Source organism: Callospermophilus lateralis, chromosome 16, assembly GCF_048772815.1.
Source record: "Callospermophilus lateralis isolate mCalLat2 chromosome 16, mCalLat2.hap1, whole genome shotgun sequence".
Lineage (NCBI taxonomy): Eukaryota > Metazoa > Chordata > Mammalia > Rodentia > Sciuridae > Callospermophilus > Callospermophilus lateralis.
Window position 1 is genome coordinate 57,955,920 of NC_135320.1, and position 17,916 is coordinate 57,973,835.

Consider the following 17,916-nt stretch of genomic DNA (forward strand, 5'->3'; position numbering starts at 1 on the left):
ACAACTTAGCAACATCCTGTCTCAAAATAAAAGATAAAAAGGGTTGGGATTGTGGCTCAGTGGTGAAGCATGCAGGGTCCAATCCCTAGCACTGCAAATAAATAAATAAAAGTACTTTGCACATTCTCAAATGCTATCAACTCTAAAAATTATCATTATTGACTATCAAGACATTGTTGATTGACCTTTTAAAGGTTGTCCCTATATTTAAAAAAATTATTATAATGGCCAGTTATTTGATGAATCAATATCTTCTATAACTTCCCTAAAGGAATTTTCACTCATGAAATAGAGAATGGCTGGAGAGGCTTAAAAAGTGAGGTACTTGGGCTGGGGATATAGTTCAGTTGGTAGAGTGCTTGCACCACATGCACAAAACCCTGGGTTCAAACACCAACACTACAAAAAAAGAAAAAGTGAGGTACTCAAATATAATTGAGATTAGCTAGAACTGAGGCCCAATTGAAAAGGCAAAGATTTACACTCAATAGGTGTTTTCAACCTGTTTTGATCTACATTGCCCTTCCTTTAGTTCCTTTAGATTATGCTTTTATTATCATGTTGGAATATTTTGATACTATTCTGCAGTCTTCTTTTTGCTATGTATTTTATTCCAGAGGTACAGAAGTCTATTCAGGGTTGGACATCTCTATCTACTCCATTTGCTACAGGGTGCACATACTTAAAGTTGGGAAGGAAACCACAAGCAGTAACACTTTGGCACACTGGATTAATCTTCTGATGACTAATCCTGAATGGAATTTTTACACACTGATACATAACTGATCAGTTTCAGGATTTATGAAACTGCTGAGTATACCTTTATATTGAAATGAAAGCCACATTTGCATGTACGTTATTCCATTCTATCCTCATAAAATGTGGATTAAGAAAAGCTAAATTAGGAGGGTAATACAAGATTCTGCAATGTGAAGAGAGGATATGTAACATGTGATATGCACTAGAGATGACATAATGCTTACTTCATGGTGTATATTTAATATAATTCAAGAGGTTCATGCAGAGTTCTCCAGGGTACCCTCTATGGACCTATGTTAAGAATTCATATTTCAGAAGAACTTGTTTTTAACAACTCACCTTTATTGAGTTTTCCAAAGCCTTCAATTAAAGTTTTCATAGAAAGAGCTTTCTTTTCATACTCATACTTTATTAGTTCACATATTATTTAATTAAATTGCAATAATTATAATACAAGTATAATTTATATAAATAGAATTAGAATTAAAGAAAACTGATCCTGGTGAGTTATAACTCAAACAGTGAAAACAGAATTACATGAGTATATGAGAGAGCAGCTTACTCCTGGCCATATGCATTCTAAAGCTCATGAGTATCTGTTTATTTTATAGGGTTGACTAATCAACAGAATTGTTTAACAGCTAGTTGATTAAGAGAACTTCTGATAAATATATAAAGACACTGCTTGCTAAGTTTGATATAAATCTCCAACTTTTATCTATACCCCAATTCAAATGGTGGGTTCATCAAAAGCCTCATAATTCCATTGACTGACTTTACAATCTTATAAATATTAACTTAAATAAAATTATACTAACAGACAAAGGATTTCATCAATTGGTTACAATATGATTTTGTTTGGGAAAGTATTCAGGTGTTAAAGTTCATGGAAATGTAAATATTATGGTTTGGATCTGGAATGTCCCCCAAGGCTCATGTGTTGACAGTATGGTTCTCAATGCAGTAATGTTCAGAGGTGGGGATTTTAAGTAATGATCATGTCATGAAGGCTTGGACCTTCTCAGTGGATTAAATCTCCTGATGATTAAATGTACTTCTAGAAGGTAGAGTACAGTTGAAGGCAATAAATCACTAGGGGCAAGGTTCAGAGGTGGGGCTTTGGCTTGGACCTGCTCAGTGGATTAATCTCTGGATGACTAAATGCACTACTAGAAGGTAGAGTACAGTTGAAGGCAGTAAATCACTAGGGGCATGGCCTTTGGGATTATATCTGTCCCTGCCCCACTTCTTGGCTTCCCAGCTGCCATGAGCTAAGCAACTTTCTTCCGCCATGCCCTTCCACCATGAGACTTCTGCAATCATGGACCATGGACCAAGACCTCTGAAACCATGAGCCAAAAATAAATCTTTCCTCCTCTAAGTTGTTCTTGTCAGGTATTTTAGTCACAGCAATGAAAAACTAACACAATAAATATATATATTGATTTTTCCATCGCAATTTTCCTATAAGCAATTTTCTTTCTTTTTTGCTTTTTTCTTTTTTTGGTACCGAGCATTGAATCCAGGGTGCTTAACTGAGTCACATTCTCAGCCTTTTTTATTTTTTATTATGAGACAGGGTCTCACTAAGTTGCTGAGGATGACTTGGAGCTTGCAATCCTCATGCCTCAGCCTCCAGAGCCATGGGGATTATAGGCGTGCACCCAGCTTCTTCTAATCACTTTGATATAACTATTTTCATACTTTATCTCAACAAAAACTTAAATGATTTTAAAATATGTACTCTAACTCTAAATTTGATCTGAGTTTAGGCTGGATATGTCTATTTTGCATTTTCATTAAATGAAAATTAAGAAGTTTTTGGAGCAGGTCAATGTGGCCTACTTTGATACATTGATTTGATACTACATTGGCATCTGGCCTATAACATGAAAACTATTGGGAGCCACTGGAGGTTTTTAACCAGACAAGTAACATAACTGGATCTGTATTCTAAGAACACTTGCAGAAATGTAGTTTTGTAGAGAAATTGGAGGTGGGAAGAATAATTTAAAACTTATTGGACCACCCATCTCTTACCTAAATTAGAACAGCAGTAATAACCCACACACGATTTAAGAGATATTCTATAGTAGAATTCTTGCTAAAAATCTCCAGCCCCAGCAATTAGGTGATAAACAAGAAATAAGAGGTACATTGAAGCTGCTCAATACCTAAATAATTGAATAAATCAGTCAAAACTCTTGCTTCTCATATTGAATGCTTCACAGAACTTAAACTAGCTTGTCCAACAACCCAAGCAACAACAATAAGTACTATACACAAAAATCTCTATAAAGTCAACTTTGTCAATAAAAAAAACTATAAATACAGTTTCAACATGACCAGTAGCTTGCTAAAAATATAACACTGTGGCACAGGAGTGAAGATACCATTAATGGTTGCCAAGGGAATGGATGTGATTATCCAGGGAGACTATATAGAGAACAGCGAGACAAGCAAACATAAAGCCTTAGAAAATGCAGACATTTAAAGAGCAGATGGAAGAAGGGGAACCAGCTGGGATGAAAATAGACTGAAATGAATGCAGGACAAACAAAAGCAAAGGCAGAAGTCATCTATCTGATTTGACTAAAGCTAAGGGTTCACAGACAAGAGAAATTCCCTAAAGGATACAGACTGTGGCTATTAACTAAGCTAAGAGCTAATTTTGTGGGCCAAAGATTTGCAAACATCTGGGGGCCCAGAGGCTCATACTCCAACTCTCCCCCCTTGTCCTCAGTGCCCAGATGCTGGTGCTCACTGTAGGATACATTTTGACTATAACTATGAATAGTCATGGAGGATTTCTGAATAGAATTAAGACAAACAGAAGTGGCATTAGGAAGATTAATCACATGTAGAATGAATTGGAAAAGAAAAAAAACTAGATTTTGCTACCAATTAAGATAACAATTTTAGCAATTGAAATAAAGACCTAAATTAAAAAGTTGCATGAAAAAAGCTATTTTAGAACTTTACTGGCCTGAAAAAATTCATGTGTGTGTGTGTGTGTGTGTGTGTGTGTGTGTGTGAGAGAGAGAGAGAGAGAGAGAGAGAGAGAGAGAGAGAGAACTGGGACATTTTGGTAAGCTTATATTGGGGGAATGACATCAAGCACAAGTTTAATGAAAGACTGATTTGGCAATAATAAATGGAATTGAATAGCAGATAAGATACCAGACCTTAAACTATACTATAAAGTTATAATAACAAAATCCACATGGTATTGGCACCAAAATAGATATGTAGACCAATGGCACAGAATAGAAGACATAGAGACAAACCCACATAAACACAGTTATCTCACACTAGACAAGGGCACCAAAAACATACAGTGGAGAAAAGATAGCCTCTTCAACAAATGGTGCTAGGAGAACTAGAAGTTCACATGCAGCAAAATGAAATTAAGCCCCTATCACTCATCATGCACAAAACTCAACTCAAAGTAGATCAAGGACCTAGGAATTAGTCCAGAGACCTTGGACTAATAGAGGAAGAAGTAGGCCCAAATCTTCATCATGTTGGATTAGGCCCTGACTTCCTTAACAAGACTTCTAAAGCACAAGAAATAAAATAAAAAATTCATAAATGGGATGGACTCAAACTAAAAAGCTTCTTCTCAGCAAAAGAAACAATGAGGTGAACAGACAGCTGACATTTTGAGACCAAATTTTTTCCACACACACATCAGATAAAGCACTAATCTCCAGGATATATAAAGAACTCAAAAAACCTAACACCAAAAAAACAAACAAACAAACAAACAAACAACCCAATCAATAAATGGGTTAAGGAGCTGAACACTTTTCAGAAGAGATACATTTGAACAACAAATATATGAAAAAATGTTCAACATCTCTAGTAATTAGAGAAATGCAAATCAAAACTACTCTAAGATTTCATCTCATGCCAGTCAAAATGGCAATTATCAAGGATACAAGCAACAATAAACGTTGGAGAGGATGTGGGGGAAAAGGCACACTCATACACTGCCGGTACAACTGCAAACTGGTGCAACCAATCAGGAAAGTAGCATGGAGATTTCTCAAAAAACTTGGAATGGAACCACCCTTTGACCAACTGTCCCACTCCTCAGCATATACCCAAAGGACTTAAAATCAGCGTACTATAGTAACACAGTCACATCAATGTTCATAGCAGCTCAATTCACAATAGCTAAACTGTGGAAGCAACCTAGATGCCCTTCAATAGATGAATGGATAAAGAAACTTTGAGATATATATATATATACACACACACACACACACACAATGGAATATTACTCAGCATTAAGAGAATAAAATCATGGCATTTATAGATAAATGGATGGAGTTGGAGAATATCGTGCTAAGCAAAGTAAGCCAATCCCAAAAAACCAAAGGCCCAATGTTCTCTCTGTTAAGTTGATATTGATCCATAACACGAAGTGGGGAGGCATGGGGAAAATAGAGGAAATTTGACTGGGCAAAGGGAAGGGAGAGGTAGGGAGGGTGCATGGGGGCAGGAAAGATGGTGGAATGAGATGGACATTGTTACCCTAGGTACACTTACGACGGCACATACAGTGTGACACTGCATCATGTACAACCATAGAAATGTAAAGTTGTGCTGTAATTGTGTACAATGAATCAAAATGCATTCTGCTGCCATATATACCTAATTTAAAAAACAAACAAAAGATTAAAAGTAGAGAGATAATTAAGATGTAGCTACACAAGTGTGAAGTGATGGAAATTTTTTCCACACCTATTTTATTGATGCATTATAGTTGCACATAATGGGATCTGTTGCTATATATTTGTACATGCACAAAATATAACAATATAATTTGGCCAATATAGCTCCCCAGCACTTACCCCCTCCCTCCTTACCTACCTTCCACTCTTTGGTCCCTTTCTTCTACTGATCTCCCTTTGATTTTCATGAAAAAATCCCACCTTTATTTTCCATTTTCTTCTTGCATATGAGAGAAAACATACAACCTTGACTTTCTGAGTTTATCTTATTTCACTTAAAATAACAGTCTCTAGTTCCATCCATTTTCCTAGAAATGAAGTTTCATTTTTTTCTTTATAGCTGAATAAAACTCCAATATGCATATATACCACATTTTTTTATCCTTTCATCCACTGATGGACACCTAGGCTAGTTCCATAGTTTAGCTATTATGAATTGTGCTGCTATAAAAATGTAAAGTGATGAGAATTTGAAATACAGTTCAGCAATATTCCACTGTCTTTTGCAACTAGTACTTCCAGTTTCTTCTGCCTTAGTTTCTGACCATCTAGTCTGAAGAGGTATCTAGGCATGCCAGGACAAGACTGCCCAGCAATGGCAAGGAAGTCAGGGAAGGGCACAGACACAGTTACCCAGAGAATGTAAATTAGTATAACCACTATGAAAGTCAGTATGGAGATTCCTCAAAACACTAGAATTGGAACTGAGATAGAAATTTAGTAATACAGAAAAATAAAAATTTACTGAGTCTCAAAAGAGAAGTGCCCATGAACCTTTGGAATACAAGAAAACAGTTAGAAACCTCTGGAATACAAAGCAAAAAATTCAGACCACACCCTTGACCCCATAAATTTGCCTGCAAAAAGTAACATGAAGGCAATGTCCAAGTGCTAGAAAAACTGGCACAAAATTGTGCAACTTAGCTCTGCCTCTACCATTAATTCAGCCCCTACCTACTGCCCCTCTATAAATAGCACCACAGACTAAGAGGTTACTGTCTCTCCCTCTGGAGATGGCCACATTCTTCCTTGAATATGTATATTGCTCACTTTACCCCCAAAGCTTCTCACTTTCAAAATTTAAAAGTCTATTTCTTTCTTTATCCCCAAACACTTCTCTCACTCTCAAGATGGCCCACCTTCTCCCTTGAGTGTGTATTCCTTGCTTTCCTAAATAAAATTCTGTGCCTGTACTGATGCCATGTTGAAATTCTTTTCTATCGCATAGGTCAAGGACCCTGCTTGTCCGGAGTTGAGTAGGCCCTCCTTTGAGAATTTCTAATGACCCCATTCCAGAGATATTTTCCCCCCTCATGACAGAACCACCATATGACTGAGTTATAGCACTCTTGGTATTTATCCTAAGGAAGTCAGCATAGGACAAAGATACATGCATACCCCTGTTTAAAGCAGTGCAACTCATGATAGCCAAGTCAGGGAACCAGCCTAAGTGTCTGTCAACAGATGAATGGAGAAAACAAATGTGATATATATACACAATGGAGTTTTTTATTCAATCATAAAGAAAAATGAAATTGTCATTTCTAGGAAAATGAATGGAACTAGAGAGCATAATGTTAAGCAAAATAAGCCAGGCTCAGAGAGTCAAAGGTCATATGTTTTCATATGTAGAAGCTAGGAAAAAAAAAAAAAAAAAAAGATCTCTTGAAAATAGAAGAGAGACCAGGGGGTCATGGAGAAAGGGAGCTCAAGGGGAAGTATGGGAATGAAATTGATCAAATTATGTTATCTGTGTGTATAAATATGTCACAATGAATTCCACTATTATATATAATTATTATGTATGTGTGTGTGTATATATATATATATATATATATATATATATATATTTTTTTTTTTTTTTTTTTTTAAGAAAAGATTCCCCAGTAAGCACTTACTATGTCCTGATCTAGGCTGGCATTCTAATGGCCCCTACCTCCTAGCCAGCTCTAATTCCACCACACCCAGGTGTTAGCCTGTACCTCTCTTCTCCAGTAGAATACTTAGATGCTGTCACAGTCATATTTTATTCATAAGTTTTTTTGGTTTTGTTTTTATTTTTACTGGGGATTGAACCTTCTCTGAGAATTTCTCTGTCCTGGGGTACTTAACCACTTGGCTGTATCCACAGCCCTTTTAATTCTTCATTTTGAGAAAGGGTCTAAGTTGCTTAGAGACTCACTAAATTGTTGAGGCTGGCCTTGAACTTGCAATCTCCGGCCTCAACCTCCCAAAACACCAGCGTTAGAGGAATGTACCAATATGCCCAGTGGCAGTGTTTCTTAAAATAGGTGTACTAGGAACACTAAGGTGCTTGTAGACTCAACACTCTTAGGTCTAAATGCAGACCCACCCTAAAACTGATTTACTAGATCTGGAGTGAGGGCCCAGTAATTAACATTTTTACAAAGTACTTCAGGTGATTAATGAAGATGGCCCACGCCTCACTAACACATCTGAGACACAAAATACTTTAGGCATCTTTGCCTGTCAATTTAAAAACCTTTGTACTAAGATGCTCAGTAAAATTCTGCTTATCTTTGTAATAGAAAGATTAACTTCCAGCTGGGCATAGGCCTGTTATTCCCAGCTAATCAGGGGGCTAAAGCAAGATAATTGCAAATTCCAAGGCCAGCCTTGGCAATTTGGTTAGACCTCATCTCACAATAAAAAGGGCTAGCGATGAAGTTCAATAGTAGAATGCCCCTGGGTTCAATCCACAGTACCAATAAATAAATAAATAAATAAATAAAATAGAATAAATAAATTAAAAAAAAAAAAAAACACTGCCCAGGTGTTAGGTCAGCATGACTACAGGTGCCATTAACAAAACACCAAAGTTTTTCCAGGAGTGGAGAATGTATTTGTTTCAAGAGATATTTACAACTTGCTAGTAATCAAATGTTTGCAAAATCAAAATAAAATGAAATCTCAAACCTGGAATCTACAACTTTGTAAAAAATATAGGGCTAAGCAGCGAACTGAGACTTTCATGTTCTCTTCATATCATTACAATATTAAGTCTAAGACTCCACACAGAAGCAGGATCAAGTACAAGAAGTATTTCATTTCAAGTGGTTTAGAAGTATTTGCAAAAAAAAAAAAAAAAGATAAGGTTTGCAAATTATAGAGAAACCAACCATTTAAACTACCATACAACCCTACAATCTACTAACTCCCAGTTTATTTACTGTTTTACGTACTTCTATTAGTATAGAAGCAAAGAAGATGAGCAAGTTAACTTGGGTTTATTAAGTACCTACGACTTTGCATAAAGCACCTATTTCTCTGTGAGGGACGCATCCTTCCACTGTTTAAATGAAGAAACTGGCACTCCAGCGATACACAGTTAAGTAGCTCGGTGTGAGTCAATCTGGCCTCCTAATCTAATTTGTTTTCATTGTTATGAAGATTTTCCCGTCTCCCTTCCACCTGTCACTTCCAGCTCATCCATCTGTGTTAATTTCCATACGCGTTTTCCAACTCTTTTTAACCACTCCGGGGATGCTACAGTGCGTCACAGTCCCTTCCTTGCCTCAGACTGCCGGCCAGGGTTCCAGAACAAGGGAAGAGTGAAGACAGATAAACAAAGGGGTTGCGCCTCTTCCCAGCCCGAAGCCTCCGAGCACTGCCCTAGGCTGGCCCTAGAGCTGAGCAGACTAGCGGAGAGGAAAACCGGCTCCCTCTTCCCCCTTCCCGGGGACGAACTCCCGGTCGCTCAGCTAGGGCAACCCAAGGGCCTACACCGGGTTTCTAACAGCACTGAACAAAATTCCCTGCAACGGTCCTGCAATTTGCAGGTTGCAGCCGCAACCTGTCATGCAAGGCCTGATGTGACCACCAGACGGAGGCTGAAGCTACAGCAACATTTACCTCATCTTGCTCAGGCATGCCCGCTTCCGGCCTTTCCGGGTCGCCCATCGCGCAGACTCAGCCAGAGCTGCCGGAGTGCGGCAGGCCAGCACCTAACTAGGACAAGCTCCAGATGACCCGCGGGTCGGCCAAGACCGACCCGCCTAGCGCCCCCAAAACCCGCCCCTCTGCGCAGACTGGGCTTTCTTCCAAGCGCTTGGAGGGACTTTCCTTGAGCTAGGCCTGCTTCGCCCCGCCCCCGCCTCAGGGAACCGCCTACCTCGGCCGGCCCCGCCTCACTCCACTGAGCCGGACCCGCCCCCTGTCTCGGGGACCGCCCCCTACCCTCGGTCGGCCCCGCTTCAGGGCCCGGCCCACCTCAATCGCCAGCCTACCTCAGCTGGCCCCGCCCCTCAGCCTGCAGCCTGAGGGAGTCTCCACTACATTGGTCTCTATTGTAGGACCTGTCCGCATGTTTGCACTGAGAGTCGCCTCCTGCTCAGGTCGGCTTTGCCCACCCCTCCTCGGGGCTCCGCCCACCATCTTTGGCCCCACCTCACTGAACGGGCCTCACCTCCCACGTTCCCAAGGAAGGACTCAAAGCGCGCCTCTGGGCCACGCCCATCTCTCCTCAGGGCCACGCCCCTTCTGCCCCCGCCCTCCACAATCCATCTGCCCTCTGGCGCGAGGACTGGTGCCTGCCGGCTGCCAGCCGCTCTTGACCCGCCCTGGGCTCTCCTCACCTGGTAGATGCCCCGCATGCCAGGTCAGAATTCCACAGCTAGCCCCCGGCTCTCCTCACCTGGTAGATGCCCCGCATGCCAGGTCAGAAGTCCACAACTAGCCCTAGTGGTGCCCCAAGAACACGGCAGGTTGCGCTGACTTGGCTGGTCCTGAGAGACTGCCCGGTGGCTGGAGGGCGTGCCACAGTGTCAGGCGTGAAGGACGCGCTGATAGGTGTGACTCGGTGGGGAAGGGGGAGTCACAGCGTTTAAAAGTTAATGAAAAAAGTTGGCATGTTTTGCGTTTCAGCGACCGTAAAGAGGAAGTGGTTGCGGGAGAAGTGTGTGTGAACTGGGCTTGAGAACGAGAAAGGGGAGAATCTACTAAATTCAGGGAAGCATTTTGAAACCTCTTTGAAAATGTTTCAACCATCAATAATATTGAGCTTTCAGAAAATGCCAGCACCTACACCAGGCATCTTATACAACAAATATAAAATATTTAATGGTCAGGACTTGACTGCAAGGTAGATATAGCAGTTTCCCTCCTATCACAAAAGATGAAACTGAGCCTTAGATAAGTAATTAAGAATAATCCAGCTAAAAAGTAGTAGACTCCAAAGTCTCCCTGCTGCATGCTCTTTTCAAAGCCAAGATTAAATTGGTGGAGAGGGCAACACTCCTGTGTATTGTAAGGGCAATAGACAGTGGCTACTGACCGTGACAACAATTTGTTTGAATTACTAATTACTGCTCTCAGTTATCTAAAGATAACTACAACAGAAAGAAAAAAATAGTTTGGTTTAACAAAATTAAGGTGAAAGAGATTTAAGTAGATTGAAGCTGAAATGCATGCACCTGTTTTGTGAATAGCTGTCTGAAGTATGGTAAAGTAATGTAGAAGTTTTATGTGAACTTTGAAAATGGTTTGAAAGTCCCTTCTAAAACCTAGCTTAGAATGGGGAAAGAAAAGCTTTCTTAAAAGCAACTAGTAGAGATTAAATGCTGGGTGAGAATTTTTATAGATATTAATTTTAAATAATAGTCAAATAAATTCTATTAGGAAATGGAGACATAGGCCCCATGGCAAATAAATTAAGAGGAGGATTCATTCATTTACTTAATGTTATCAAAGAATTTGTCTACTATGTGCCAAGCATCATGTTAGGTTATTGAAAATACAAAAATGAATGAACTCAGTGAAAACATGGACACTGAAATGGTATCATCATGGGTATGAATTCTAGTTCCCTTATTTATTAGCTGTTTCCTTGGGCAAGTTACTTAACCTCTTTGAGACTGTGTGGATTTAATGATATCTCACTTATGCAATACTTCCTGGGATAGGAAATTATCCTGGGTCAGCGGAAGTTTCCAAGTACCCTACTAGTCAGGCCATCTCAGAGATCAAGGAACAGAAGGCTCAAATCAAATCGAGATATTGAGTCACAGTTCATTATTATTTTTTTTAATATTAAAGAAGTTGACATTGACTTGAAGGGAAACTAGGATTTTTTTTTTAATGGGGATTTAACCCAGGGGTGCTCAAACACTGACCATATCCCCAACCCTTTTTATTTTTGAGACAGGGTCTTGCTAAATTGTTTAGGGCCTCACTAAGTTGCTGATGCTAGCTTTCAATTTATGAGCCTCCTGTCTCAGCCTCCCTGGCCTCTGGGATTACAGGTGTGCTAGCTACACTTGTATGGAAATTAAGATTTTTTTAAAAAACATCCCTATTTATAGACAAATTGACCTGCATTTTAACAGTTGCATACAAAAAAAAGTCATAAAATTGTTCCTGGGCATGGTGGTCCATACCTGTAATCCCAGCTATTCAGGAAATTAAGGCAACAGGATGGCCAACCTAGGTAACTTAAAAACATCCTGTCTCAAAAAAAAAAAAAAAAAAAAAAGCTAAGGATAAGTTTTTTTGTTTTGTTTTTTTAAATATTTCTTTTTTTAGTTGCAATGAATCTTTTGTTTTATTTATTTATATCTGGTGCTGAGGCTTGATCCCAGGGTCTCACACATGTCAGGCGAGTGGTCTACCACTGAACCACAAGTTTTAAAAGAGCTCAGTGGTACAGTGTCCCTGGGTTCAATCCCCAGAACATTAATAAATAAGTAAATAAACTTGCTTTTGCAATGATAAATGAAACAACAAAAACCCTCCACACAAGATATGCAAGGATTTTGGGGTGGGCGTGTATATGAAAATAGAGCAAAATGATTTGGAATATAAAGAGTTAAGTGAATATGACACTCACTAACAAAGAATGGTTTTGAAAAGAACCAATATTTTCCCCCGTGATGTTGATCAAAACATACCATTACATTTACTTTTTAGACAAAAAAATAAATTATAAATGTTGGAGGGGATATATACATTCAACCTGACACATTATACAATGCATACATATATCAAAACATCACACAGATCCCACTTTTATATATATATATATATATATATATATATATATATATATATATATATATTTCTTGTTTTATGCATCAGTTTAAAATCAAATAAATTTTTAAAATGTTATAAAAAAAGTAATATGCTTGTGCACGTATAACAATTTATTTATGTTCATTAATGATTTGGGAAAGGGGAAATAAAAAATAGAGAAAACTATATCATTAGTAGTCAAGCTGAAGTAAACCAAATTGTAGTTGAATTATAGTAGAATCTAACTGAGAACGTATTTTTGGTTTGCAGGAACATAATTCTGGAATAAAGCAGGAGATTCCCTTTTTAGTAGACATTTCCTGTCTGCTGTTGGAACACATCAATTGTATCTTCCATCTCCATTTTTAATTGTGCAGGTGTGTCTATTTCATTGTCCACCATTCTAATCTGCTTCATTGACAAACCTTGTCATTCACATAGGCTTTCTGTAGTTTACTAAGCAGTTTACTGTGCCTCTTAAACTGAACCACAGAACTATACTGCCCCACCACCTTCAAATTAGTATGATCATAGTTCTCAGTCTTGACTCCTTCCTTGGGCTTTTTGTCAGCTATGACCAGTACCAGAGTATCCTCAGCTGCTGCTTCACAAAAGAGGTACCAGCCACGTGTGGTGGCGCATGCCTATAATCCCAGTGGGGGCTGAGGCAGGAGGATCAGAGTTTAAAACCAGCCTCAGCAACTTAGCGAGGTACTTAGCAACTCAGAGAGACCGTGTCTCTAAATAAAACACAAGAAAGGGTTGAGGATGAGGCTCAGTGGCCAAGTGTCCCTGGGTTCAATCCCTGATACCAAAAAAAAAAAAAAAAAAAAAGTGTAGACAAAAGAGGTACCAGGTCAACATCTAATGAGGATATAACAGCATCCTATCAAAACATAGCAAGGGGAAAGAGATGGGGCAGGCTAAGGGGTCTGTAGGGAATGGAAGGATTACAATTTCTGAATCTTGCTTTCTTTTCATTATGTCTGGATCTTGTTGCTACTCTTCATGTCCTGTCTTTGGTAAATCAGTCTTCTTTACTGGTGGTGTAATTATGAGGACCAGAATTGAGCATGGCAAGAGCATTCAGCAGACAGAAGGTGATGCCAACACATTCTTGCTCTTTTGGAGAGATACAGGAATAAGTATGCCTGGTCACAGCTTGCCATAAATTAGCCTGCTAAACAGTGGTGGGTTGTATCTGTTTCCTAGGCAGAGCACATGTGGGACAGAATGGATTTCACCAATGGGTGGTTGTCAATCTGAAAGTGACATGGTCCTTGTGAATATTTAAGGTGCTAAAGGTGTAGTTTAGCAGTAAATTGCTTGCCTAGTATGTGTGAGGCCCTAGGTTTGATTCCCAGCCCCCAGTTAAAAAAAAAAAAAAAAAAAAAAAAAAGATTTGGTCCTTCTGCCTATTAATGGCACTCTAATTTGTCCCATTTTTATTATCTATGTTCAACATAGATATGTTCCATTTATTCTGTCCTTGGTTTGCCTCCAAAATCAATAACTTGTTTACTATTTGCATTTAATGTATCTTAAGGATCTCATATGTTTCACAAGCTATTTGCTCCCGTATTTACTGCATTAGTTTTCCATTGCTGTGATAAAATACCTAAGATACACAACTTAAAGGAGGAAATGTTCATTTTGACTCCTGGTTTTAGAGGTTCAGTTGACTCCATTGTTTTTGAACAAGTGGTGAGGAAGAACTTCATGGCAAGGAATATGTAGTAGAGCAAAGCTGCTCACCTCCCCAGCTGCCAGAAAGTGAAAGGAAAGAAGGAGGAGTCAGGGGTCCTACAACCTCCTTCCATTAGATCCCATCTCTAAAGGTTCCACCACTTTCCAGTAGTGCCACAGGCTGTCAACCAAGTCTTTAGCATGTGCATCTTTGGGGGACATTTAAGATTCAAACCATAATACTACATTTCTTTCAATTTCTATAGCAAAATTGAATATTCATAAATAATACATTAAAAATATTACAATGCTTATAATAGTGTAGACAGTATATATTTCCCCCATATGTTTAAAGTAATTGGGAGAACAAATACAAAAATTAAATGTGCAATCAAAAGATCTCTGGGAATAAGAGGATCCTACACCTTTATGTAGTCTTGATGGCAAGTAGTATTTTCCAAAAATGGTCACAACTATATTTAGACCCACATGTCATTCTAGAATTGTGATACACATTTTATCAAAAAGGTAGAGTCTAATTCCCTCTCTTTGAATATGGACTGTCACTAGTGACTGACTAGCTTCTAATAAATAGAATATGTGATTTTCAAGTCCAATTCATAGAGGTCCTGACACAAAATAACAACTCTGCTTTAAAGGAAAATAAATAGTTTATTCTGAGCCAGATATGAGTAATCTTGGCCCAGGAATTGACCTGAAAGAGTATTCCAAAAAAAAAAAAAAAAGAAGAAGAAGAAGAAGTTGTAAGAATTTTTATAGACAGAGAACAAAGGCGATCATTAATCACAGTGAATATAGTGCTAGGGGCACTACATAGGGAAAGTGGGAAAAGTCTGATCATTGGACTGAGATCATATCTTATTGCATTCTTAGAAGATTGCTTAAGTCATGGGTATATTCTCTGCTAAGCTATGGATAGTTAAACAAGTCAAACATACATCCCCAAAAGTTTACCTAATAGTCACAAGAATGTTTGGTCAGAATCAAAAAAGTCAGGAGTAATACCTTGATTTTTTTAAAGGCCCAAAGTAGCCCTTACTTCATAAACCTCTCAGTGCTTGCCTGTCATCTTACCTCTTCCTGAGAAGTACTTGTTAAAGAGTTTATTGTAATAAGCCAAGTTCTTTGGAAATGCTTAATTTTACAAAGTACAATATACAACATTTGCTTGGTTCTCTCTATTTTGGGAAGTTTGCCCTTTTAACCATGTCCCATGTACAAGCTAGAAGAAACCAAAACCTATCCCAGAGAGATTGACCACATGGAGAAGCCCATGTGGAAGCAACTGAGGCACTCAGCCAACATCAGCATCAACTTCCAGTTGTGCAAATGAATAAACCTTTAGAGGATTCCAACTCTTAGCTATCACATTTTCCAGTTGAAACCCCAGACATTATGACTAGAAAAAAGGCCATCCTGGCTGATATTTTTCCGATTCCTAGCCAACAGAATTCATAGCATAATAGATGATTATATGAAGCACCAAGTTTTGGAGTAACTTGTTATGCAGCCATAGTAACTGGGACCAGCTTGCATTCTACTTATAGACATTTGTATGCTGTTGACTCAAGAATACAGTCTAGCCTGTGGTACAGAATATATATAATTTCAGGCTACTGCTGGCTTATTATGGATCATGCATTGGGTAAATCTTCATTTCTCAATGTCTCAATCGCTTTTAAAGGAAAAAAAATTCATAGCCACCTTGATATTGACTTTAACTATATATATTCACATATACGTACATACATGTATATAAAAATACAGATGTAAATATGTACAAACCTAAGATCAATTATAAAATTCTTATTTTTAGAATTTTATACAAATAAAAAATTAAATTCAAACAAGACTAGAAATGCCAGGTGTGTTGGCACATACCTGTAATTCCAGCAACTCAGGAGACTTGAGACAGGAGGATCACAAGTTCAAGGCCAGTCTCAGCAACTTAGGCCCTCAGCCCTGTTTCCAAAGCAGCTGTGCATTCACAACTCAATTTCTCTATATCCTCTCTAACATCCTGGTATTATTTGTCCGTTTTATTATAGCCTCTAACAGATATGAAGTAACATTTCATTGTAGTTTTGATGCATTTTCCTGTTAAGCATTCATATATCTTTTTTGGGCAAAAATTCTGATTTAGATTATTTGCCCATTTTAAAATTGGGTTATTTCTTTTATTTTTATTTGAATCCTAATAGTGTTTTATACATCTAGATATGTCTTTTATCAGATATATGATTTATTAAATGTTTTCTACCCCTTAAAAAAACTTAGGCCCTAAGCAACTTAGACCTTGTCTCAAAATAAAAAATAAAAAGGAGTTGAAGGTGTAGCTCAGTGGCAAAGCACCCCATGTTCAGTGTCCAGTTAAAAAAAAAAAAACTATAGAAATGGTGAAATTTTTAATCTTAAGGAATGGATGATGTTGCTTTGATGAAGCTGTATTGGATCAGTGTGAATTTTGCAGCCATTGCTGTTAACTCTGTTTTTCTACAACTCTCCTAACATTACTTGTCTTTCATGAGGAACAATGCTTCATTTACATATTAAATTTACCTCTCTAACCTTTAGTCATTAAAAAGTTATTACTTGACATTAGTGCCATCAATGGTCACCTAGGTAATCCACAATTCAAAATAAAATTCTTGTACAAAATTGGCAGTTCCTGAATCCTAGCTTGAAAAATCACTAACATAGATGGATTCATATTTAATTAGCCATTCATTTATCATTCAGGAACACTTCCAATGTGGAGGAAGTTTACAAATTTGGAGGCGTAGAAATTAGATTGTAATGAATTGGAACAGGCTCAGTGCTGGATAATCCAAACTTGAAATAAGACAAGGGAATGCAAGAGAGAATGGTTAATGCATCTGAGTAAGTATACTCAAGATGTCATGATCAGCAGTTAGATATGGAGTGTATGGTTGAAGGGAGATTATAGGATTGCTACAACTTTCTAATTTAGAGACTAGACAGCAATGCCTTTACCAGTGAGTCTTGATAGGAAGATGATGAATTACATTTCAGACACGTTGAGATCATGATGCTTATGGCATCCAGCTGGGAGTATCCAGTTATGTAGAGCAGAAGTAACTGGTTCATAGATATAACCAACTTTGACAACTACAAAACCATACTTAGCCATACTTCATATTCATAATAAAGCAGTTGTCTCAAAAGAACCAGCAGAGGGCTGGAGTGGGCTCAGTGGTAGAGCACTTGCCTTGCATATGGCTGCAACTATATCTGACAATGTGATTCAGAAGCTTTTGGAATTGTTTTATATATGGGACATATATATTTTTATATACATATATGTACGTATATGTGAATATATATAGTTATATATTTTATTCATTTATTTATTCATATAAATAAATCAATAAAACAAAGGTCTGTCAACAACTAAAAATTTTTTAAAAAAAGAACCAGCAGACAATCTAGGGTTTTAAAAAATAAATATATATTTACACACACACACACACACACACACACATATATATTATATTTAGTTTTAGCTGGACACGGTAACTATTTATTTTTATGTGGTGCTGAGAATCAAACCCAGTGCCTCACATGTGCTAAGCGAGCACTCTCACCACTGAGCCACAACCCCAGCCCCCAATCTAGGGGTTTTTGTTCATTTGTTGGCTTTTAGGTTTCAAGTGTGGTACAAAGA

General features: G+C 38.1%; 1 protein-coding gene and 1 pseudogene across 4 annotated transcripts in view; both read right to left on the bottom strand.

Annotated features, from left to right (window-relative positions):
- The window catches only part of Rrm2b (ribonucleotide reductase regulatory TP53 inducible subunit M2B), a 39,986-nt gene extending 29,755 nt beyond the window's left edge, over positions 1–10,231 (bottom strand). For 2 of the 4 annotated variants that reach the window (XM_076835463.2, XM_076835462.2), the window contains exon 1: positions 9,372–9,571. In XM_076835463.2, coding sequence (XP_076691578.1) covers positions 9,372–9,419 — 48 coding nt within the window. In that variant the 5' untranslated portion in view covers positions 9,420–9,571. Of the gene's footprint in view, positions 1–9,371; positions 9,572–9,924; positions 9,946–10,152 lie in introns of those variants that run through there. The other 2 variants (XM_076835464.2, XM_076835465.2) reach the window with 2 other exon arrangements.
- A 2,599-nt stretch (positions 10,232–12,830) lies between these two features.
- Positions 12,831–17,339, bottom strand: LOC143381957 (small ubiquitin-related modifier 2 pseudogene; annotated as a pseudogene).
- Between the last annotated feature and the right edge of the window lie 577 nt (positions 17,340–17,916).